Source organism: Ranitomeya imitator, chromosome 5, assembly GCF_032444005.1.
Source record: "Ranitomeya imitator isolate aRanImi1 chromosome 5, aRanImi1.pri, whole genome shotgun sequence".
Lineage (NCBI taxonomy): Eukaryota > Metazoa > Chordata > Amphibia > Anura > Dendrobatidae > Ranitomeya > Ranitomeya imitator.
In genome coordinates, this window is record NC_091286.1 from 60,124,823 (window position 1) to 60,147,219 (window position 22,397).

The following is a 22,397-nucleotide window of genomic DNA, read 5'->3' on the forward strand; positions in this document are numbered from 1 at the left end:
ATATGTGTTGCCTGCATGTATATGTGGTCTCTACATACATGTGTGTTGCTTGCATGTGTATATGGTCTCTACATACATGTGTGTTGCTTGCATGTGTATATGGTCTCCACATACATATGTGTTGCCTGCATGTATATGTGGTCTCTACATACATATGTGTTGCCTGCATGTATATGTGGTCTCTACATGCATATGTGTTGTCTGCATGTATATGTGGTTTCTGTATACATATGTGTTGCCTGCATGTGTATATGGTCTCTACATGCATGTGTGTTGCTTGCATGTGTATATGGTCTCCACATACATATGTGTTGACTGCATGTATATGTCGTCTCTACATACATATGTGTTGACTGCATGTATATGTCGTCTCCGCATACATATGTGTTGCTTGCATGTGTATATGGTCTCTTCATACATATGTGTTGCCTGCATGTATATGTGTTGCCTACATGTGTATATGGTCTTTACATACATATGTGTTTCTTGCATGTGTATATGTGGTCTCTGCATACATATGTGTTGCCTGCATGTATATGTGGTCTCTACATACATATGTGTTGCCTCCATACATATGTGTTGCCTGCATGTATATGTGGTCTCTACATGCATATGTGTTGTCTGCATGTATATGTGGTCTCTGTATACATATGTGTTGCCTGCATGTATATGTGGTCTCTACATACATATGTGTTGCCTGCATGTATATGTGGTCTCTACATACATATGTGTTGACTGCATGTATATGTGGTCTCCGCATACATATGTGTTGCTTGCATATGTATATGGTCTCTTCATACATATGTGTTGCCTGCATGTATATGTGTTGCCTACATGTGTATATGGTCTTTACATACATATGTGTTGCTTGCATGTATATGTGTAATCTACATACATATGTGTTGCCTACTTGTATATGTGGAATCTACATACATACTATGTGTTTCCTGCATGTCTATATGGTCTCCACATACATATGTGCTGCCTACTTGTATGTGTGGAATCTACATACATGTGTGGTCGCTGCATGTAAATGTTCTCTGCATTCCTATGTGATGATTGCATGTATGTATATGTATATACTTGGCATACATATGTGCTTCCTGCATTTATCATGTGCCCAGTGGCCTCGTTCTACATGTGTATTTGCTATCTCCCTATGCTGTTTACCTACACAAACCTCTGCCCATCAAGTCAGTGACTGGATACCAATATCATCTTCCCGGGCTGTTTTCTGGGCAACAATGTAGCAGTGCTGACAGTGACTGTTCCCCAGCAGGCTCGGTGGCAGGCAGCAGATCATACACTACTTAAGTAGCGAATATAAAAAGTGCAATGTGGCATCCTAGGCTTGAGACAGAGTGAGGGCATGGCTGCTGCAGCCCTATACTGCCAGGCTGGGGCTGTATGTGGAGTGGGGAGCTGGGAAGAGTTGCTCTTTTTTTAGCTACATTATTGGAGTGTATGTGCTGCTGCTGCTGTCTGGGATGTCCTCCTCCTTCTCCTTCTCCTCCTCCTCCTCCTCCTCCACCCCCCTCTGCACATGAGCTAGTTGATGCAGCCCATTGCATTGTGTAAGACACGACCTGTTATGGCCACCACTACTTCCGGGTTCCAGCATTCTGGTCCAGACCCAGCTCTCCGCCTGTGCAGCACACACACTGGGAGCAGGCGGCAGCAGTGATCGGCAGCAGTGGCGGTGATCGGCGGGACTCACACAGACGATCCCAGGGAGAAGGAAGGAGCTGCTGCTGCTGCTGCTGCAGACTGCACACCCGGAGCGGAGCCCGAGCCCCCGGCACTCGGCATCTGGACACTATTTCACCAAGAGATCGCCCATCATTCATTCAGCACCTTGACAAGCGGCGCACCTATGATTGACAGCTCAGGTGGCACACAGCCATCAGACTTTCCCCTGTTTCCTGCGACTTTTAAACTCATTTTAAGGGGAAAAAAAGGAGATTTTTTTTTGTTTCTGCGTTTGGGAAAGAAAACTCCGAGAGGCTGAATGACTCTTCTGTGTAAACTCTGGAAACTCGGAAGAAGGATTTAATCTCCTGCACATTTCTCTATCTCTCCTCATCACTTGGTGGAGTAATTGATTGTCATCCACACTGGCCTTACATAGGATATATCTGAAAGTCAAGTAGCCAGGAGTTAGGAAGGCCGATGGCTCAGAGGGTAGGTACTCACACATCGAATGGAAACGTGGCTCAGGCTCAGGCTGGGAAAACTTTTTCCATGTGAGGAGAGATGATGTTTTCACTTTTCCTTGGAGTGCATCATCCATTATATGCTGATATATATATATATATATACATATATATATATATACACATATGCATATAATGTACAGCATAGTGAGGTATATATACTCCACACGTATACATTATATACATAGGGGGCATGTGCATGAAATATACATTGAAGACATAAGAAAATACAATGGTGTGTGTGTGTTCACATATTCAGGGCTTGCACATGTATACAGGCTCTCACATGCATTATTGTGTTCTCCTTCTAGTTCTATAGGATGAACACAATGCATATGGGTTGTGCACTTATTGTATTCACTACAGTACATACGCAGGGTCTCATGTACTCTTACATGGTAGATTGTATGGGGAAAATATACTTCATATGTGTGCATATTGTGCATACATGTATAGACATTCATATATAATGCAAAATACATATACACGTTGACCATTTCAAATTTTAGAAGTTTTGTATGCCACATAATACATATACACTGGGACTCATTATAAAAAAGTAACTAGATACAATGTATACAGAGAATATTATAACTTATAGTGTTCTTGAAGCAACATAATGCTCTATACTATGTGACCAGAACACACACACACACACACACACACACACACACACACACACACACACACACACACACACACACACACACACACACACACACCTTACATGTCTCTGCCTACACAGTTTGCTGCGAGGTTTCCAAAGTTGTTGGTGCCTATAGGAATGAAAAGTCAGATGTTATCTCTCCCAAAGATCTGTCACTTCAGTGAAGCTGTATCCCAAATAACACAAGTAATCTTAATTGCTGCCACTTCTTGTGAATATATGCACGTAATCAGGATCCTTGCAATAATTAAAAGTCATTAAACTTTTGCATATATGAGTGCTGAGCCATAATGAGCTAACTAGAATAGAACGCTGCTTTGTTGCTGACACTTATTAAAGCTTCATCAAGTGTCATCATCAGCGCAGAACCCGAGCTATTTACTAATGTCCACACTCAACGATCATTCCCAGCCATGAGAATGGAAAAAGTGGCCTGTATTAGGCAGAAGTTTTGATAAGAAGGCAACATATAGCTTGTGTGGGTATGGAGAGTCACACACACTGAGGGTCACAGTACTGTAATATATATTTGTATATATGCTGTCCTATATACATATAGGACATAAAAGATACATATATATAAATATTATATATATATACTATGCATGTACCATATACATATAGGACATAAAATATACATATATATATATATATATATATAATATACTATGAATGTACTATATATATGCAGTAGTATAATATATGTATATTGTATATGTATATGCAGCACTATATATCCACATATATTAACTTACAGATATATTATATTACTGAAATATTCCCACTACTTACATATATTATATTACTGTACTATTACTCACATGCACATGCATGCATACTCAAGTTAAGCTCAATTTTTGTGTTTTATTACTCACATGCAGGCTATCAACGATGCTATATATATATATATATATATATATATATATATATATATATATATATATACACATATATATACATATATAATTAAATATTTTTCAAATATATATTATAGTTAGCTTGTCGTGTCAAAACAGTATAGTAACATATATATTACATAAAAATGCTATACTACAACACACAATCAGTTTCTATACATATAAATAAATAAATAAATATATATATATATATATATATATATATATATATATATATATGCTATGCTGAACCATACTGTATGACACAAGGGCACATTCCCCTTAATTGGCCTCATTGGCACATGTTGGCATATGGTTATTGAATTAGGCAAAAGCTTCTCAGCTTCATTTTCAGCTTCACTTCCCAACTGTCACCTAGAAAATTCATTCACTTCTTGTGATTTCCATTGGATTTTCTTAATGTGAAAAATATACATTAAAAATAAATGTAATAAAAAGCAAAGATCATTCAATCAGGGCCAAAGTGTCTGGAAAAAGAAAAAGACTCATCCAGAGCAGCCACAAGTTTATTCTCCATAGAGAGGATGAGGAGGAGGAGGATGGTGGAGAGATCTGGAGGCCTCATCTGATGCCCTTTACTACCCCTTGTCTGATCGTGTCTTTCTATCTGTCATACAGTACGACGACTTGCCCCATTACGGTGGGATGGATGGAGTAGGGATCCCCAGTGCCATGTATGGGGACCCCCATGCTGCTAGGTCCATGCAGCCTGTTCATCACATGAATCACGGTCCTCCTCTGCACTCCCACCAGTACCCGCATACTGCCCACACCAACGCTATGCCCCCCAGCATGGGCTCCTCAGTCAATGACGCCCTCAAGAGAGATAAAGATTCCATCTATGGGTACGTACAACTCCCAGCTCTGCTATGTCTAATATTCACCCCAATAGTACCCCTCCAACCTGGGCACTGCTCGTGCCATGTGTGTTCTGATCGATCAACAGCGATGGCTTCAACTTAAAAGAGAAAGTTTTGAGCTGATCCAATGTAGTCCATAATGATGAATGTGTATTAAAATGTCTTGTGTGCAGTCAGTTAAGATCTAGTGTTTCTCTCTACGTTAATACATTTTAGAACTTTGTGCGACTTTGTGGAGTTTAACCGATAAAGGAGGCGTCGGGAAAGTTTTAAAAGTTATGCGAATATTTGTAAAAACTAGAATCGTGTGTGTTTGCCTTTATAGCAGCAATGAATGGGTGGAAATGTATAAGTAATGGAAGAAAGTTGGAAAGTTAAACATTATATATATATATATATATATATATATATATATATATATATATATACTCCTGTTTATTTCTTTCCTTGACACAGATGCATTGTGGTGTTATCCTCAGCTCTGTAGTTCTCTCTGTGAATGTCTTAAATAAATGAAAGCCCCACGCTCTGCTTAATATGAACACAAGTGTAATCTCCCTCATTTGTCGCACTCTACCACTAATCTTACCATGTTTATTTAGGCTGGTGGCATAGTATCTCTTGCACGAATAAGTTTCCTATTCTTCCAAAACACACACACGTACAAAAAAAATAGAAGGTCTTAAAATATAATAATTGGATCACTTACATTTGGGTTGTGTTCCTATGACCCTTTTACTTTTACCGCATTTTAATATCACAACACATATAGTGGTCAGGTCGTTTTATAAGGCAGGATAAAGGAAGATAGATATAATAATAGTGGAAGGCCCTTTTTTTTTTATTTTTCTATGAAAATATCATACTTAATCCTTTAATTCTGAATACTACTTGCACAGCTAATATTATTGCTGCAGTTCAATATTTTATTATCACTATTATTAAATGTAGTTTAACTATTATTTCAACTACTAATATAGCGATGATTTATTGTGCTACTTATTTTAAAATTATTACTCATGCCAATTATTATCATCACTATTATCACCAAAATAAATATATGAATAGTCTACCACTTTTTTTTGGGATTATATATTTTTGTATATTTGCTACTTTTGTATTTTTTTTTTTTTGCGTTAAAAATGTACGTGTAAAGCTTTCTGAATAAACTCATAGCAATCGAGCGCTTAACCCTTTCATAGTGTGGAATCTAGTGTCGGACCTATTAGAAACTTCTTAATATTCTGTCCCATAATAATAATAATTACCAGTCAATAATGTGATCCCACATGATATCATTACCTTAGTGTCCAAGTCATCACTGCTATTTGCTGTAGAAGTAGGAAAGACCAAATTAGATGACTATGGGGTGTAAGGAAGCTGAATTCGCTGCAGATTTGAGTGTTGATAAAAGAAATAAACTGTTGGGGAAACAATCTAATGGTTGGGAGTCAGAGGTGTAGTGAGTGTATTGGGTGTTGTAGTGTGTGTTTGCTGTAGTAGAGATTTTGAGACTATCGCACTGCGACTTTTCTATTTTATAGAATGAAATTAGCCAAAGCGCATTAGTAGTGCAGTAGTGCATGCAGTAGTGTAGCCGTGTATATGCATTGTAGCTATTTTCTGTGACTGTGTGTGTCTTTTTGTGCTTGGTGGTTGTATCTGCCCTGTTACAACCAGACATTGACTGCTGTATAATGTACAGTTGGATAATAAAATGCACATTGCATTTTGGTGTTGCATGCAAATATATATATATATATATATATATATATATATATATATATATATATATATATATATATTGTCAATCATGTCCTTATACTGTTTGCACTGTTGTGTGCTTGTGTTTTGATCGTCATTGTATTGCACAAATGCTCCCAACAATACACACCGATTATGCTGTGTGTTGCAAAGATAACTGGCCCCAAGTACATTGCATTGAGGCAGTTAGTGTTGTTTGCCGGTGAATTAAGAGTCTGATGAGTCTTGTCTTGGGCCTGTGGTGTTATGCAGCACTGAGCTGCCAGGGCCATAGGGGCATCTGCCCCCCTGACCATGTGGCACTGCTTGTTACATGCCTTATTGATTTGTTGTGTTTCTCTTGCAGACACCCTCTATTCCCTCTATTAGCACTGATTTTTGAGAAATGTGAATTAGCTACTTGTACCCCCAGAGAACCAGGGGTGGCAGGCGGCGATGTGTGTTCCTCTGAGTCTTTCAATGAAGACATTGCAGTATTCGCCAAACAGGTCAGCAGCCAAACAATGCATGAATGATCCCACACTACACCCCCAATATTGTCTGTGTACATGTATGATGATAATACAGCTCTGCTTACACACACTGGCATGCTAAAAGCATGCAATCACACATCCCTCGCTAGCTCTGATAACTATAGACACATTTTAGTGATTGGACTCATTATTATAATGAACCAACAAACTTCATGGCAACTAAGTGATTTGTATTTCCCTATTATCTGCGTTCAGATTCGAGCAGAAAAACCCTTGTTTTCTTCAAATCCGGAATTGGATAACTTGGTAAGAATTTTGTATTTATTTATTTTTTGCAGATTTATAATGTATGTAACAAGTTAATTTATTTTCTTACAATTTGATGTCATCTAGTTCCTTTGGCTTGTTAATTCTTAACTCTTAATTACAAGTCATACCGAGTAACAGTTTGGCCTAGTCACTTACACGATGATCAGAGCACAGATATTCGCCCTCCTGAGATGAGATGGCCCTTTTTTTATGACACCCAGCAATCAGCTTCTTGGCTTATTTAGGGTTGTCAAAACCTTTAGTCTTCTCTGTGCCAACACATCCCCCCCACACATAGTTGTTGACAAACAGACTGAAAATACATCAACCCCCCCCCCCCACACACACACACACACACACACAAACACACATACACATACTATTTAGGGGTATTCCAAAGGAAAGTCATCAGGCAGAAATTCCACACTATTTTTGGAATACTTGGATATTTTCACATTTGCTGGATATCCTTTAAATCTGAAAATACATTGTTGTTGTTTTTTTTTGTTGTTGTTTTTTTTTTTTTATAAATCTCAGGCTGTAAAAAAGTGATCCTGGAGCTTCTGCCTGTTTTTCTTTATTTTTTTACAGATGATCCAAGCCATACAAGTATTAAGGTTTCATCTATTGGAATTAGAAAAGGTAAAACACGTGATGTGGAGTGATAATAAGATTTAGCTAATGGGGAATTTGCATAGATGTCTTTATTTCTGGTTCGGTGTAATTAGTGTCAAGACAAATCACAGAATCCATTTCTCTTTTTCTGTTTAATTGCCATTTCAGCCACTAAATCCAGAATCACCATCGCTTTGGGCCTGGTGTAGAGTGCAATATTGGGCTTGCATGTTTATTGCACTGTTTATTTCCCTGGTAATATTTTGGTGTATTCTTAATATTATTGTGATACACGGTGGTAAATGAATGCTAAATAAAATAAAAGGGGGGAAGGGACAGGACAGTGTTGTGGAAGCTTTCTCATCGGCAGAGCTGCCTGAGACTGTCCCTGAACGCTGAAGGGAGAAGGATGATAATGTCATTTTACTGGCTGTTTTGCATCTGAGCAATAAAGGGGATTGCAGTTTGATGCCAGCCATAAAAGTCGCATGCCGGCTTTTTTATTTTATTTATTCCATTTCTTTATGGCTTTAAATATTAAACACAAGGCCTCATACTACCTATCCAGGCTTGGATACAACTGCTACTGGTGTATTCTATTCTAGCTTTTTTTTTTTTTTGCATTATATTTTTCCCGATCGCCTTAAGCAGCCCCCTCTGATGATGATATAGCTAGATGAAATTAAATAGTTTACTTTAAATGTCACCCATGCAGGTCACAATCTCTGTTGTGGTCACAGCCCCAGGAGCAGATGAATTTAACACGGGTGTTGCATTTGCTGGAGCTTGTGAATCATCTTGTCAGTGTCAATTTTCTAAGATATCTCTATTTTAGCAGAAAAGAAAGTTCCTCCTAATTCCTGATGCGTCTTGGAAGAAGGGTCTCAGGAGAATAATTGCAATGCGTTCCCCTTATTTGTGCTACCAGGAGATTTTGATTGCTCTTGTCAATTTTATTTATCTACGCCTGATTATATAGTTTATTTTTTTTTTTTCCTCTCTCTCTCTTTACCACTTCCATGGACCAAGGTACATGAACTGTGCGACAATTTCTGCCATCGGTATATTAGTTGTTTGAAAGGAAAAATGCCCATAGACCTGGTCATTGATGACAGGGAAGGTGGATCCAAGTCAGACAGTGAAGACATGACCAGATCAGCAAACTTAACAGATCAGGTAAGCACAAGCAGATCCTCTCTGGGCTTTCTCATCCTTTTCCTATTGATATTCACACCATTTGCTGGGGCCTTTCCATTATTTGCATATGATTAAGGAAATGAACATTTTGGAATAATGTGCCAATTATTGCTTCATTAAGCCCTGATCTTGGAGTAGACCTGGCAGGGTGAGCTGACACAGGGGCTTCTCCTTCCAGCATGTCCTGCTTTTTAGATGTCTTTTATTATTTGTTTTAATTTTTCCTTAATATATAAAATAAGTAAATGCAGTTCACAAGAATACGTGCAGTGGCTGCAGGGATAACGCTGGACAGGTGTTTTATGGACGCCAATAATAACGACCTGGAAGGATAAATGTGCCATGGGTGCAGTGATCACATTAGTGTCCTATTGATGATGATGACGATGATGATGATGACGGCAGTGATCTGTGCTGCTGTGCATGTGTGATATAGGGAGGTATATTCACGGTGGAGACAGCGATAGCGCTGTGTGCATATTTTGCCATCAAAACAGCATGTAAATATATATATAATACTGTAGGGAACACTGCAGGTGAGATCTGATGCAAAAAGTGTAAAAAAGTGCAAAAAGCCCAATAGTTAAAAAAAAGTACATGTTTCGGCTCCAATATGGATCCTTTGCGAAGTATTTATATTGTAGCCGAAACGTTACTTTTTTTTCTCTCTTTCTTTTTTTTTCTCTTAAACATGTTCTATTAAATTTGCTTGCACTTTATTCCGTCTGATATCTGCTGGAGTGTGTTATTGGGGGAATTTTTTAATGCACTGTGGTTGTTGGGCTACAACCTGGCCTGGCCTGTAGAGACAGGCATAACATGCGTTATATATATATATATATATATATATATATATATATATATATATATATATATATATATATATATATATATATATATATAATTGTAGATATGAATTGTGTATAATGTCCCGTATAATGTGGTGGTGTGATATGAAAATGTCAATTTCTATAATGGACTATGGTTAATGAAGATATATGCTACAATGGATGTAGTGAATGTACTGCATATTACTGACATTATCTGATATAGTGCATGCAGCGATCGTGCTGATCGTACTCTATATTAATCTTACGTGCACTCTGTATATTGATGCTATGGATGGCAGTGGATGCAGCTAGTCCACTTTGCAGTGAGCCGTAGATAACAGCTTGGATGCAGTGACCGCACGGAATGTGCACAGAGTATATTGATATATAAGGGTTATATTATATTGGTACATGATATATGGGCCTTGGTGTGGGGCGCATATAGTGATCCGGAGGTCCTGGGATCTGGAGGTCCTGGGATCTGGGAGTCCTGGGATCTGGGGGTCATGTGATCTGGGGGTCCTGGGATCTGGGAGTCCTGTGATCTGGAGGTCCTGTGATCCGGAGGTCCTGGGATCTTGGGGTCCTGTGATCTGGGGTCCTGTGATCTGGGGGTCCTGTGATCTGGGGGTCCTGTGATCTGGGGGTCCTGGAATCTGGGGGTCATGTGATCTGTGGATCCTGGGATCTCTGGGTCCTGTGATCTGGGTCCTCTGCAGCGATCGCACTGTATAGGTGCTATAGGTGGTCGTGCAGGCGGTATATGTGCAGTAGTCTAGGTGGTCTGTGGCATAGCATGGAGCAGGACCGGGCTGAGCTCTGGCTGAGTGCACGCTTCATTAGGCTGTCTTGTCAGTTTCCCTTGGCCGAGCGCATTCAGACCTCAGTGCACATTGCTTTGTGCACAGGCTGCTTGCAGTGAGCGCCCATCTCCCTTATTCCTCCCTGAAATCAAATACTGTAAAATCAGCCCCACATCTATATCTGTGTGTGATCTGTAACCCCCTTATTATACTATACCGTATTATGTAGTGGATGCCCCTGGTGGTGAGAAGTCACCCACTCTGTTGCCAGAGGCGAACGCAAGATGTGGCGCAGGAGGAGGCGCAATATATGAATTGTGTTCTATCATCAATGCTCAGAAAGGCTTATTTACAATGATTTCATTATGGGGTCGTTTTGCATTAATAAGGGGTTAATGGTTTGTGTGGTTAAACTACTGAGATAATGTTATTTCTATAGGATAAGGAAGGCGTGAGGCAAGGGTTAATTGACTGTGTGCATTAACCCTGAATTAAGGGGGAATCAATGGTGGTGACTGCACGGTGAGCAAATGCCTGCTAGGAGCCGGGAGCACGGGCTGGGCAGTGTGCAGGGGGCACCGGGGAAGTGGGGAAGGGTGGGCTGCAGGGGGTGGACTGGGTCTATGTAATTTGTGACTTATTTTAATATTATTGTTATATTATATTATTATGTTAATTTTATTTAAATGTTTGTGAATAGGTAAAAGCTTCTTAATTTATTTATAAGTCTATCATCTATCTATCTATCTATCTATCTATCTATCTATCTATCTATCTATCTATCTATTATCTATCTATCTACCTATGTATCTATATATCTATCTATCTATCTATCTAATATCTATCTCATATCTGTCTCTATCTAATATCTATCTATCATCTATCTATCTATCTATCTATCTATCTATCTATCTATCTATCTAATATCTATCTATCTATCTATCTATCTATCTAATATCTATCTCATATCTGTCTCTATCTAATATCTATCTATCTATCTATCTATCTATCTATCTATCTAATATCTATCTATCATCTATCTATATATCTAATATCTATCTATCTATCTATCTATTATCTATCATCTATCTATTATCTATCTATCTATCTATCTATCTATCTATCTATCTATCTATCTATCTATCTATCTTTATGTCTGCCATAGATCTAAATGATACACTATTAGGCACCTGGTGTATGTTTAGTTCTTTTATTTGCTGTTTGTACTATTGTAATATGATTATTATTTACTAGACAGTATTTAGGGTGTAATAACAATTTCTCCTGGGATTGCTGGCTGGTGATTCCATGTGCAGCCAAATCATTGCAGCACCAGAGGCAAGGCGAGCCCCCTAGCTGTGCCACTGTCAGGACCCCCTAAGTTTTAATTAGCTGTGCTGTGCGACTTTAAATTTCCTTAAATGTATCGTTGGATTATTGTGGAAAATTATGAGTCTGTAATAGAAGTATTTAAAAATTTGGTGTGTAAAAAAAATAATACAGAAATAAAAACAAAATATAAAATAATATTAATATTGTCAGACATTTTTAATCTTACTGTATTTTAATGTCACCTCACAATTTAGTTACCATTTTGATTAATCTATTCGATTCCATAAGGCATTGCATTGATTTTGCCACGTCCATGTCACATTCCAGCGTAAAGCTTTGTGTCCTAGTGAACCCATTGTGAACCCATTGTGAACCACACAGTCCTGAGCTGCCTAAGAACAAAAAAAAAAATTGCCATCCAACAAGTCTTGCTAGACCTAGGTTACTAAAAAGCTGTGCTGTGCAGGGTACAGAATGCTATTTGAGCAAATTACAAGAATAGCTCAGGGGCACAAATGAAATCAACACTTTAATTGCCTCCAAAATGAAGATTTATACCTCATTTTCTTCCAAGAAATCATTATTTTCTTGAGAAAGTGACCTAGAACACAAGAGGATAACAGATCTGAAACAATTAGCAAATTCAACTGTTGCTCGAATTTTTTTTAAAGAACTTCAAAATTAATTCTGGACGTGAAGTCCGCCACTTGTGGCGGCAGCAGACATCAGGTCGTAAATTGTAGGTTTACTTTTTTATTATCTCGTGATACAGCTGATGTCTTTTAGTATATCAGCAGTGTTGTGCGGGATTATTTCCTTGTAGTTTTTTGTCATGCTAGCACAGTGCAAACTTTTAACATTGCCTATTGCTTACTATATGCATGAGATGGGTCTGTGGCGTAGCAGTGCTGAGTTGGTTGTTTATTTTTTCGATTGAAAATTTTTTTTTTCAACTTAGGCTATAGATATTTTGTGAATTTTTGTTTAAGGCCATGTTCAGGCTGCCATCACACTAGCAGTATTTGGTCAGTATTTTACCTCAGAATTTGTAAGCTATAACCAGGAGTGGGACAATCAGAGGAAAAATATAATAGAAACATATAATAATAATAATAATTTTTATTTATATAGCGCCAACATATTCCGCAGCGCTTTACAAATTATAGAGGGGACTTGATGCACCACTTCTGCATTTATTACCCATTCCTGGTTTTGGCTGAGAAATACTGAGGTAAAATACTGACCAAATACTGCTAGTGTGACGGCAGCCTCACACGTTCAGTATTTGGTCAGTATTTTACCTCAGTAATTGTAAACCAAAACCAGGAGTGGGTGATAAATGCAGAAGTGGTGCATACGTTTCTATTATACTTTTCCTCTAATTGTTCCACTCCTTGTTTTCTCTTACAAATACTGATGTAAAATACTGACCAAATACTGCTAGTGTGACGGCAGCCTCACACTAGCAGTATTTGGTCAGTATTTTACCTCAGAATTTGTAAGAGAAAACAAGGAGTGGAACAATCAGAGGAAAAGTATAATAGAAACACGTCACCACTTCTGTATTTATCACCCTCTCCTGGTTTTGGTTTACAATTACTGAGGTAAAATACTGACCAAATACTGCTAGTGGCCTAAAAGACACCACAATCTGACATATACAGCTCTGCTACATCTAGATATTGATATCCTAGCCCATGTTACATACTAGTCATTGGATAGGAACTGATTCTTATTTGTGAAGTCTACTTCCTTGTAGATTATTTTTATATGCTGTCATTAATAGACGCAACTGAAAAAGTTTTGATAAATTTTGCTCTTTGTTCGAAATTTAAGTGAAACGCCCATGACACCCCCAACTCTGAAAAAAAGTTTCCTGTAGACGTAAAGCTCTTTGCACTTTACTATGAATGTGGCCCAGCCAGTTTAGATTGCACTGTTGTCTCCTTGCTGACAAATGGAGATCCCCTTCAGGTGTTATGTGATCTGGAGTGGCTAGTTGCCTGTTTAACTTGTTTGCTTGCAAAGTATGGTAAAGAGGAGTGGGCTTTTACCACCACTAGAGCCTGTCCTTAATCTTGTCTGGTAACCCAACGCCACTTCCTGTCCAGCATCTGACCCCTTCCCACAGCCCCACCTATGCTTACCGCTGGTGGAGATCACCAGCCATATTTCATTAACTCTTTGTGGGGGCCGCCCGTCTAAGGTCACGTGCACACATCGAGTATTTGGTGAGTTTATTACCTCAGAATTTGTAAGCCAAAATCAGGAGTGGGTAAAACATGCAGAAGTGGTGACATGTTTCTAGTATACTTTTCCTCTGGTTGTTCCACTCCTGGTTTTGGCTTACAAATACTGAGGTAAAAAAACTCACAACTACTCAACATGTGCACATGGCCTAACAGTAAAAGTGGATGGGATTTAGGCCACATTCACATGTTGAGTATTTGGTGCGTTTTTTACATCAGTATTTGGTCAGTATTTTACCTCAGTATTTGTGACCAAAAACATGGGTTTAAAAATCTGAGGAAAAGTATAATAGAAACACATCACCACTTCTGCATGTTTTACCCACTCCTGGTTTTGGCTTACAAATTCTGAGGTAAAAAAGTCACCAAATACTGAACGTGTGCATGTGGCCTTATAGAAATCTCATGCCCAATGTGCTATCTTTTTTTAATGCAGCGTAAACTGACCTGCAACATGTCAATTTCTCTTGCAGATACGCTAAGTTTTCTTTTCAGATTTTCCCAGTTCCCCATTAGATGTGTAAAATCTGCAGGTAGAAGCGCACATACATTTTAGGGTGCTTTTCCAAACGTCAAAAACACATACAAGCCGCATCTAATTATGTAAAAAAAAGTTTTTATCAAAGCCAAATACAAGAAAGTACGACAAACACATCAACTTTATTTAGAGTACCAAAAAGAGACAAAAAACACAAAATCAAAAACGCAATAAAAACGAATGAGGGAAAAAAAAATGCATAAAATAAATTCAATGAAAAGCCGCTAGTAACCTAATTTAAATAACAGATGCAGAAATTCTGCAGCGTGAAAAGCTCACTAAAAGCTCATCATTGGGAGCGTAGCCTAATGGAGTTCTTCATGTTGTGCAACTTCCAGTCTCTTTATCAAGTTATAAAATTATGTTTCTCCAAATTGGGAGGTTATTTTGATACCTGACTCCGATCGCCTCATTGCGATTTTTTATTGGGAAGGGGAGTTTTTGAAAAAAAAAAAAAAGTATTATTATTGATTTATTACGTTTTTCTTATATAGCACCATCATATACCGCAGCACTTAACAGACATCATCACTGTCCCTATTGGGGCTCACAGTCTAAGGCTATGTTCACACTATCAAGATTTGGTCAGTATTTCACATCAGTATTTGTAAGCCAATACGAGGAGTGGAACAATCAGAGAAAAAGTCTAATAGAAACATATGCACCACTTCTGTATTTATCACCCACTCCTGGTTTTGGCTGAGAAATACTGAGGTAAAATACTGACCAAATACTGATCTTGTTACCAAAGCTTAAGTCTCATATCAGTATGTCTTTGGAATGTAGTCGTAAAGTTTTTTTTTTTTTTTTTGGCCTACATTTAGGTTTATGGTTTTGTTACCTGAGAAAAACCCAACTATAATATGTGTCTTAATGTGTCACTATAGTAAAACTGAGAAATACTGTACGCACAGCGATATAATATATATAAGATATATATATTCCCAACTATACTGAACAAATAAGTGAATAGTCACAAGAGAATAATCAAAAAATATATATATTTTATTAATACATTTACATAAAACAGATTTATATTAAAAATGTGTGGGTGGGTTGGCGCAATTACAGAAAAGAAAGCTCATAACAAATGCATCAGGTATGGGTATAAATATGGCATAAATAGTATAAAAATAGTAGTATCAAAAAAAGGCTGTATGACATTGAAAAAGTGCACTAATTAAATATAGTTTGTACATTTATATCTCCATGGAACATGGATCACAAATATCGTAAATAAATAGTATAATAGAAATTCAGTGCAATTATGTGATCACATAAACACCATCAGTAAAAAAGACGAAAACTGATAAAACGATCAGGACCTCGGGACTCCGACCTACGTTTCTCCTTGGCTTTCTCAAACATTGAGTATAGTTCCTTAGCCCATTAATATGAACTACAAAGTTTCCAAAAACTTAAGTTCTGCCAGTTTGGTGATTCTTCTCAACACGACAGGGCTAGCTGCATAGAATGTAAATCTCCGAAATCCTGTCCCCCCACCTTTCAAAAATTCTGCTTTAATTTTTTTTTTTTTTTGGGGGCAATTTTTCATTACAAAATTCAGAACAGCTCAGGTTTCCACTACCCTCTGGCTACACAGGAGTTAATTTGTCTATTTCATACGTTACAGATGAGAAATAGGCACTGGACATTTTCAGATTGGCAATTAAAGTGATACATGACAATATGGTAACAATAAGAAGCAAGGGACTTTTTTTTATTATTTCAAAGCCATGTTCAAAGCAGAGCTAGGAGATTTTTTTTTTTTTTAAACTTAGTTTCAGTTCAAGCGTGGATTTCTAATTTGTTTTGTGCCATAACACACGTGATGATGGAAATATAAAAAAAAAAAAATGTGAAAAAAACTTTATAAAAATTGAATTAGTTTACTTAGTTCGATAAGTGTCATCGCTTGGACATGCTTAAATAGTGCTGGGTTTATATAATGTATATACTATAGTGTCATATAAAATATAATGATATTACAATATTCAAATCTATAATTAAAAAAAGTCAGTTCGTTATATAACTTAGCCACTTTGTAGACACTTTTATTCTCACTTTAAGTAATTATTGTATTATTTTCATAATACAGTGTCTATAAGTAAATATTACCCACAATTATAACACAAACTATATTGTTCCCTTTTTTATACTATGATTTTAAGATTTAACATAATATATTAGATTTGCCTGGCGTCTTAGAGGAAGAATGCATATAAGTGCAAAATGACTAACTCAACTCAACTCAACTCAACTGTTGCCGTTGTTGAAATTCTGAGCTCACAGGTTCATACCTTGGCACGAATATTACAAAGCCGCCTCACTTTAAGAACGTACTTTCATGTTAGAAATTAATCACGCGCAGAGCTGACATACTAAAGGTATGAGATGTATCACAAGATAAAATAAATCACATGAATTCATTGACAGCACAAGAGCATTTACTATCCAAAATTAGTTTGGAGGTTATTTAAAATATTTCCGAAAGTAACCGTGACGAACTTTTTCATTCTTTTTGATAATATTTTTTTTTTTTAAAATTTTCTGAAGCAAATAATGTGCTAACTTCCTTTTTGTAATACGCGCTATGATGGCATGATGAGTTCAAGTGACAAATCTTAGAATATAGCAAAGCAACTTTTTGCCATGTGCTCTTGTCACCTTCTACTACTTTTGCATTTTTAGGTTAAGTGATGCGTTTTTGACATCTTACAGTTTCCGCAAAGCGGATGGGATTTATACAAACCTCATGCCCACTGTGTGTTTTTTTAACGCAGCAAAAACTGACTTGCGGTACCTTTTTCAAATCCGTATCGTCCCAATTTCTCTTGCGGGTACGCTGAGCTTTCTCAGTGGATTTTCCACTTAGAATTACATTAGATGCAGAAAATCCACAGTTAAAAAAAAAAGCTTTTAGTGATTTTCCGTAGCGGAACCGCACTATTAAAAGTGCGGCATCATAAATGGTCTCCTTTGTGACATGCCTATAAATATATTGTAGGTTCATCGTGATATTTTCTAAAGTTATTATTATTATTTATTTATATAGCACCATTAATTCCATGGTGCTGTACATGAGAAAGGGGTTACATACAGAGTTATAGAAGTTCTAAAGTTCTAAACTCACATAAATATTATTAATTATTTATAAAGTGCCATCATCGTCCATGGCGCCGAACAATGTAGTAAAGAGAAGTGGTAGAGATGTAACACAAAAAGCAAAAGCAGTAATACAGAAAGTCACATGTCTAATATATAGAGAGAGTTCTTCCTATATGAGCTTACAGTATAGTGCCATGATATCCGTAGTTGTTACTTGATGTATGGTGAACTACGGTGATGAGGTAGCAGTAACAATGATGATATCTGTTGGTAGAGTTTATTCAGGAATGGCCATTATTCATTGCATAAGGAAAAGTTACATTTTTTTTTCTTATGCTTTCTATATCAACTCTTCAAAGTTTCTAAGATCTCTGCTTGCTGTCATTCAAAATAAAACTTCATTTTTTCTTACATTCTTTTCTGTTTTTGGTCAAATTTGCCTCCAGAGATCTTGAAAACTGTCAGAAATCGATACAAAATAACAGTGGGAAAAAAAGTAACTTTTAATAGCACAAAAAAATAAATAAATTTTATTTGCGTAAAAAAGTGTAACATCCCTAGAAATAGTTAATTTGTTCCATAAGGGCTGTTATGCATACAGTTTTGCAAGTACTGTTATAATTATCAAAACTGTATCAAAGCCAAATGCAGAAATATTTCTAGAAAAAAAAAAAAAAGAAACAGAGGTAATAAAGCCAAATTCCTATAGGGCCGAGCAGAGCAATGATCAAAAACGTGAACTTGTCATGAAAGTTTCCATAAAAATAACTATTAATCAAGTTTATATGACTGAAACATCAAAGGGGCTGTATGGAGACAGAGCTGATAAGAGATCTCAGTGATATTCACTGTATCCTTAACATTCACTAATAGATTTGAACATGCTTTTGGGTTATTGTGCGGAGTCTTTAGCTTTTCTGTGACCTTCTTAATAGAGCATTCAGACGTGATACATATAGATTTTAATTAATTTTAATTGGTTATAAAAATAAACAGTCAATTTGTGAAGCCTAAACCTGGCCTTAATGGAAACATATGCCATAAACATCTATTACCAGATTCCAAAATATGTCCAGAATGTAGACGGTGGGAGGCGCACTCCATTAGGTCTTATCTACTGAGTGGACCATGGGGCCTTCATGTTATTCCCCCATAACAGAAGTCTGAATATAGGCAGAGTACAGAACCCCCCGATAAATTAACATACAGAACTTTTGCTGTAGAAAGCGTTATTTTATTTTTTATTACTAGGTGGGTAAAAAAGTCAATAACGTCACACAGGGTGAGTGGTCCATAGATATTTGACCCGGGGGTATGGACCAGGGTCACCCTTTTCAGAGGCAGTGACATTAGCACTGAGCTACTCCTGTAGTCCTCCAGGCCAGTAACATTACCATAGTGTCTCTTGTGTGTGAATAATCAGTGGCATGAGAGCTGTGAAAATAACAGGACGTACAGACACAAGAACATGTTACCTTCTGGTCTCATAACAACTGGAAAAAAAAATGTTTGTTAAAAGCAAATTGTTGCATGACTGTACAAACTGCGGGAGTCAGCCAAATCCTAAATTTATAGTGGAATGCACTCTGAGCGCACTGATGTATATGTGAACAGTGACTATGTGAGTCTGCTAACACTTTACTGCTGTAATAAATAATAATTATTATATCTATATAGCACCAACCAATTCCGCAACATTTTAAAATTAAGCGGCCGGTGACATATATGCTATAAAGATTATACTTCTAAATGTGACGTACTAAAATAATCTATGTCTATCTATCTATCTATCTATCTATCTATCTATCTATCTATCTATCTATCTATCTATCTATCTATCTATCTATCTATCTATCAAAAAAGCTGCTCTTTGCCAATAAAGTCCACTTTATACTGGTATTATGTACAGTGCTACTTTTCTTTTGTATATATCATGAAGTCTTGCTGTCCCCGTCTTTTGCATTTCACAGTGCTGTTCTGATGTTTCTTTTCTTTCTTGCTTGCTTTCTTTCTTCGTTCCCTCCTTCCTTCCTTCCCCTCCCCCTCCTTCTCTCCCACCCTCTCTTCCACTATTTCTTTCTTTCTTTCTTTCTTTCTTTCTTTCTTTCTTTCTTTCTTTCTTTCTTTCTTTCTTTCTTTCTTTCTTTCTTTCTCTCTCTTTCTTTCTTTCTCCCACTCTCTTTCTTTCCTTCCTTCCTCTCTCCCTTCCTCCTATCCAACCCTCTCTTCCACTCATCCAATATCACACCTTTCTTTTCCTTTCTTTCTTTCTTTCTTTCTTTCTTTCTTTCTTTCTTTCTTTCTTTCTTTCTTTCTCTCTCTTTCTTTCTTTCTCCCACTCTCTTTCTTTCCTTCCTTCCCTCTCTCCCCCTTCCTCCTGATTTTTCAGATTTACAAGCAGTGCAACTACAACAGACCCCTAAGGCCTATCCTTCTGTCCTTGCCCCTCAGAAATCTACATTTTTTTCCCTTAAAGACTGCTAGGGAGTGCAGGAAAAAAAATGCATATAAAAAATGTAATTGAATTTTTAGGCATGAATTTGCAAAGCATTTTTTTTTACAGTGATGTATAAAACGTTTTTTTTTTAAACCACAGTAAAAAAACGCATCACAAGCATATCATGTGATAACAACCTTAAGTACGGATTTGCAGTCTTTTTTTAGCTATAAAATAAAAAATAAAAAAACACTTACTCAAATCTGCACCAAAAAAAAAGCATAAAGAAGTACAAATCCAGCTCTGCTACACAGACACACTTAGAATCGTGCATAAAAATGGTGGCAATCAATTTTAACCATTGTATTTGCAAATCCCCCTAAATGTCTAATTTTAATAGATGTTTTTGATCTGAAGACTATATTGTAATTCAAAACTACTTTACAAATACTGATCCCATTACACAACTTGCCCCACTATGTTAGCCGGGGTAAAATGGCTCTTTATCTTTCTTCTGCTGCCATATTTTAAAGATCAGTTAAAGTATGAAAGGTACTGAAAGGCATATGTCAAAAAAGGGGGGCTGCACGGCAGGCCTCTCATCTCATGCATTGTGGGGCCATATTGGTTACTGCCAGAATATCTAGTCCCACCGGACTAATATATCTTTGCCAAAATTCTTGAGTGAAATTAATATATTCTTCAAAACACTGAAGAAACTGTGAGATAATCATAGTAACATAAAGCAGCAGTGATAACACCAACTGTAAATTCTTTTATAAATTTATATATTTCGCTTTTGTAGTTTGCGCTATGTAACCTGAGTGTACAAGAAGATATATTCGCTCTTCATGCAAGATGCATCACGTTACTTAAAGGGGTATTCCTATCATTATGGCCATGCCCTATTGAACAATTTGTAAAAAATAATGAAACTTAGCAAAAAGCATGATTTATTCAAAACTGATGTCTTTTACAGTGAAGCAAATTACCTATTGTTTAAATCAAAGTTTCGTGTTAAATATATTTTTTTCTTAAATTTTTGCAATTTTTTTTTACATTTCACAATTTGCATTAAAACTATTAAATAGAAATCTTATCATTTCCTCTCTGGCCATTGGAGCTTTTTTAGAATTGAATTTCCTATTGTCTCAGGAAACAACACATGTACATAGCCACAATAAACAAAGTATTTTGTATTAAGGCAATGAGCATGTACAAAGGTCACTGTGAAAGGAGGGGCAGCGATTACATTGCCTGTTGTGATTGGTGGGCACTGTGTTATCATCTGTGTATTGAGGTGACACCTGTCACTGCAACCCTGCCTGCTGAAAACTCATCCTGAGAGAACAGGAGGTACGTGTCCAAAAAAGTCTCAGTGAGTCCCAGTGTGAAAACTGCAAAATATATATCTTAGTAAGGATCATAATATGACAGAGGAGAGACATTTCCATTTTTTTTAAATACATGCCTGATGATTTTCCTTTAAGATCCGATCCCTGGATCAAGTTATCTGATTGATTGCTTTTGCCTGCTTGACCCTGACTCCATAACAAGATGAGTATGGACACTTTACACAGTGCAATTAGATGGTGTAGGAATGAAGGAATGAATCCACAGCATAGAGTTAGCATTAGCAGTTAACCAGCACTTATCCTGTATCTGCAGCTTAAGGTACCGTCACACTAAGCGACGCTGCAGCGATACCGACAATGATGTCGATCGCTGCAGCATCGCTGTTTGGTCGCTGGAGAGCTGTCACACAGACAGCTCTCCAGCGACCAACGATCCTGAAGTCCCCTGGTAACCAGGGTAAACATCGGGTTACTAAGTGCAGGGCCGCGCTTAGTAACCTGGTGTTTACCCTGGTTACCATTGTAAAAAAACAAACACTACATACTTACATTCCGGTGTCTGGTCAGGTCCCTCGCCTTCAGCTTCCCGCACTGACTGAGCACCGGCCGTAAAGTACAGCGGTGACGTCACCGCTGTGCTGTACTTTACGGCTGGCCGGCGCTCACCAGTCAGTGTGGGAAGCTGACGGTGAGGGACCTGACCAGACACCGGGAATGTAAGTATGTAGTT

General features: G+C 37.3%; 1 protein-coding gene across 4 annotated transcripts in view; it reads left to right on the top strand.

Annotated features, from left to right (window-relative positions):
- Window positions 1-1,225: 1,225 nt before the first annotated feature.
- MEIS1 (Meis homeobox 1) overlaps window positions 1,226-22,397 on the top strand; it is a 217,087-nt gene continuing 195,915 nt past the window's right edge. For 3 of the 4 annotated variants that reach the window (XM_069768724.1, XM_069768723.1, XM_069768725.1), the window contains exons 1-6: window positions 1,570-2,181; window positions 4,416-4,642; window positions 6,768-6,909; window positions 7,150-7,200; window positions 7,795-7,845; window positions 8,848-8,994. In XM_069768724.1, the coding sequence (XP_069624825.1) occupies window positions 2,170-2,181; window positions 4,416-4,642; window positions 6,768-6,909; window positions 7,150-7,200; window positions 7,795-7,845; window positions 8,848-8,994 (630 nt within the window). In that variant the 5' untranslated portion in view covers window positions 1,570-2,169. Of the gene's footprint in view, window positions 2,182-4,415; window positions 4,643-6,767; window positions 6,910-7,149; window positions 7,201-7,794; window positions 7,846-8,847; window positions 8,995-22,397 lie in introns of all 4 variants that reach the window. The other variant, XM_069768726.1, reaches the window with a different exon arrangement.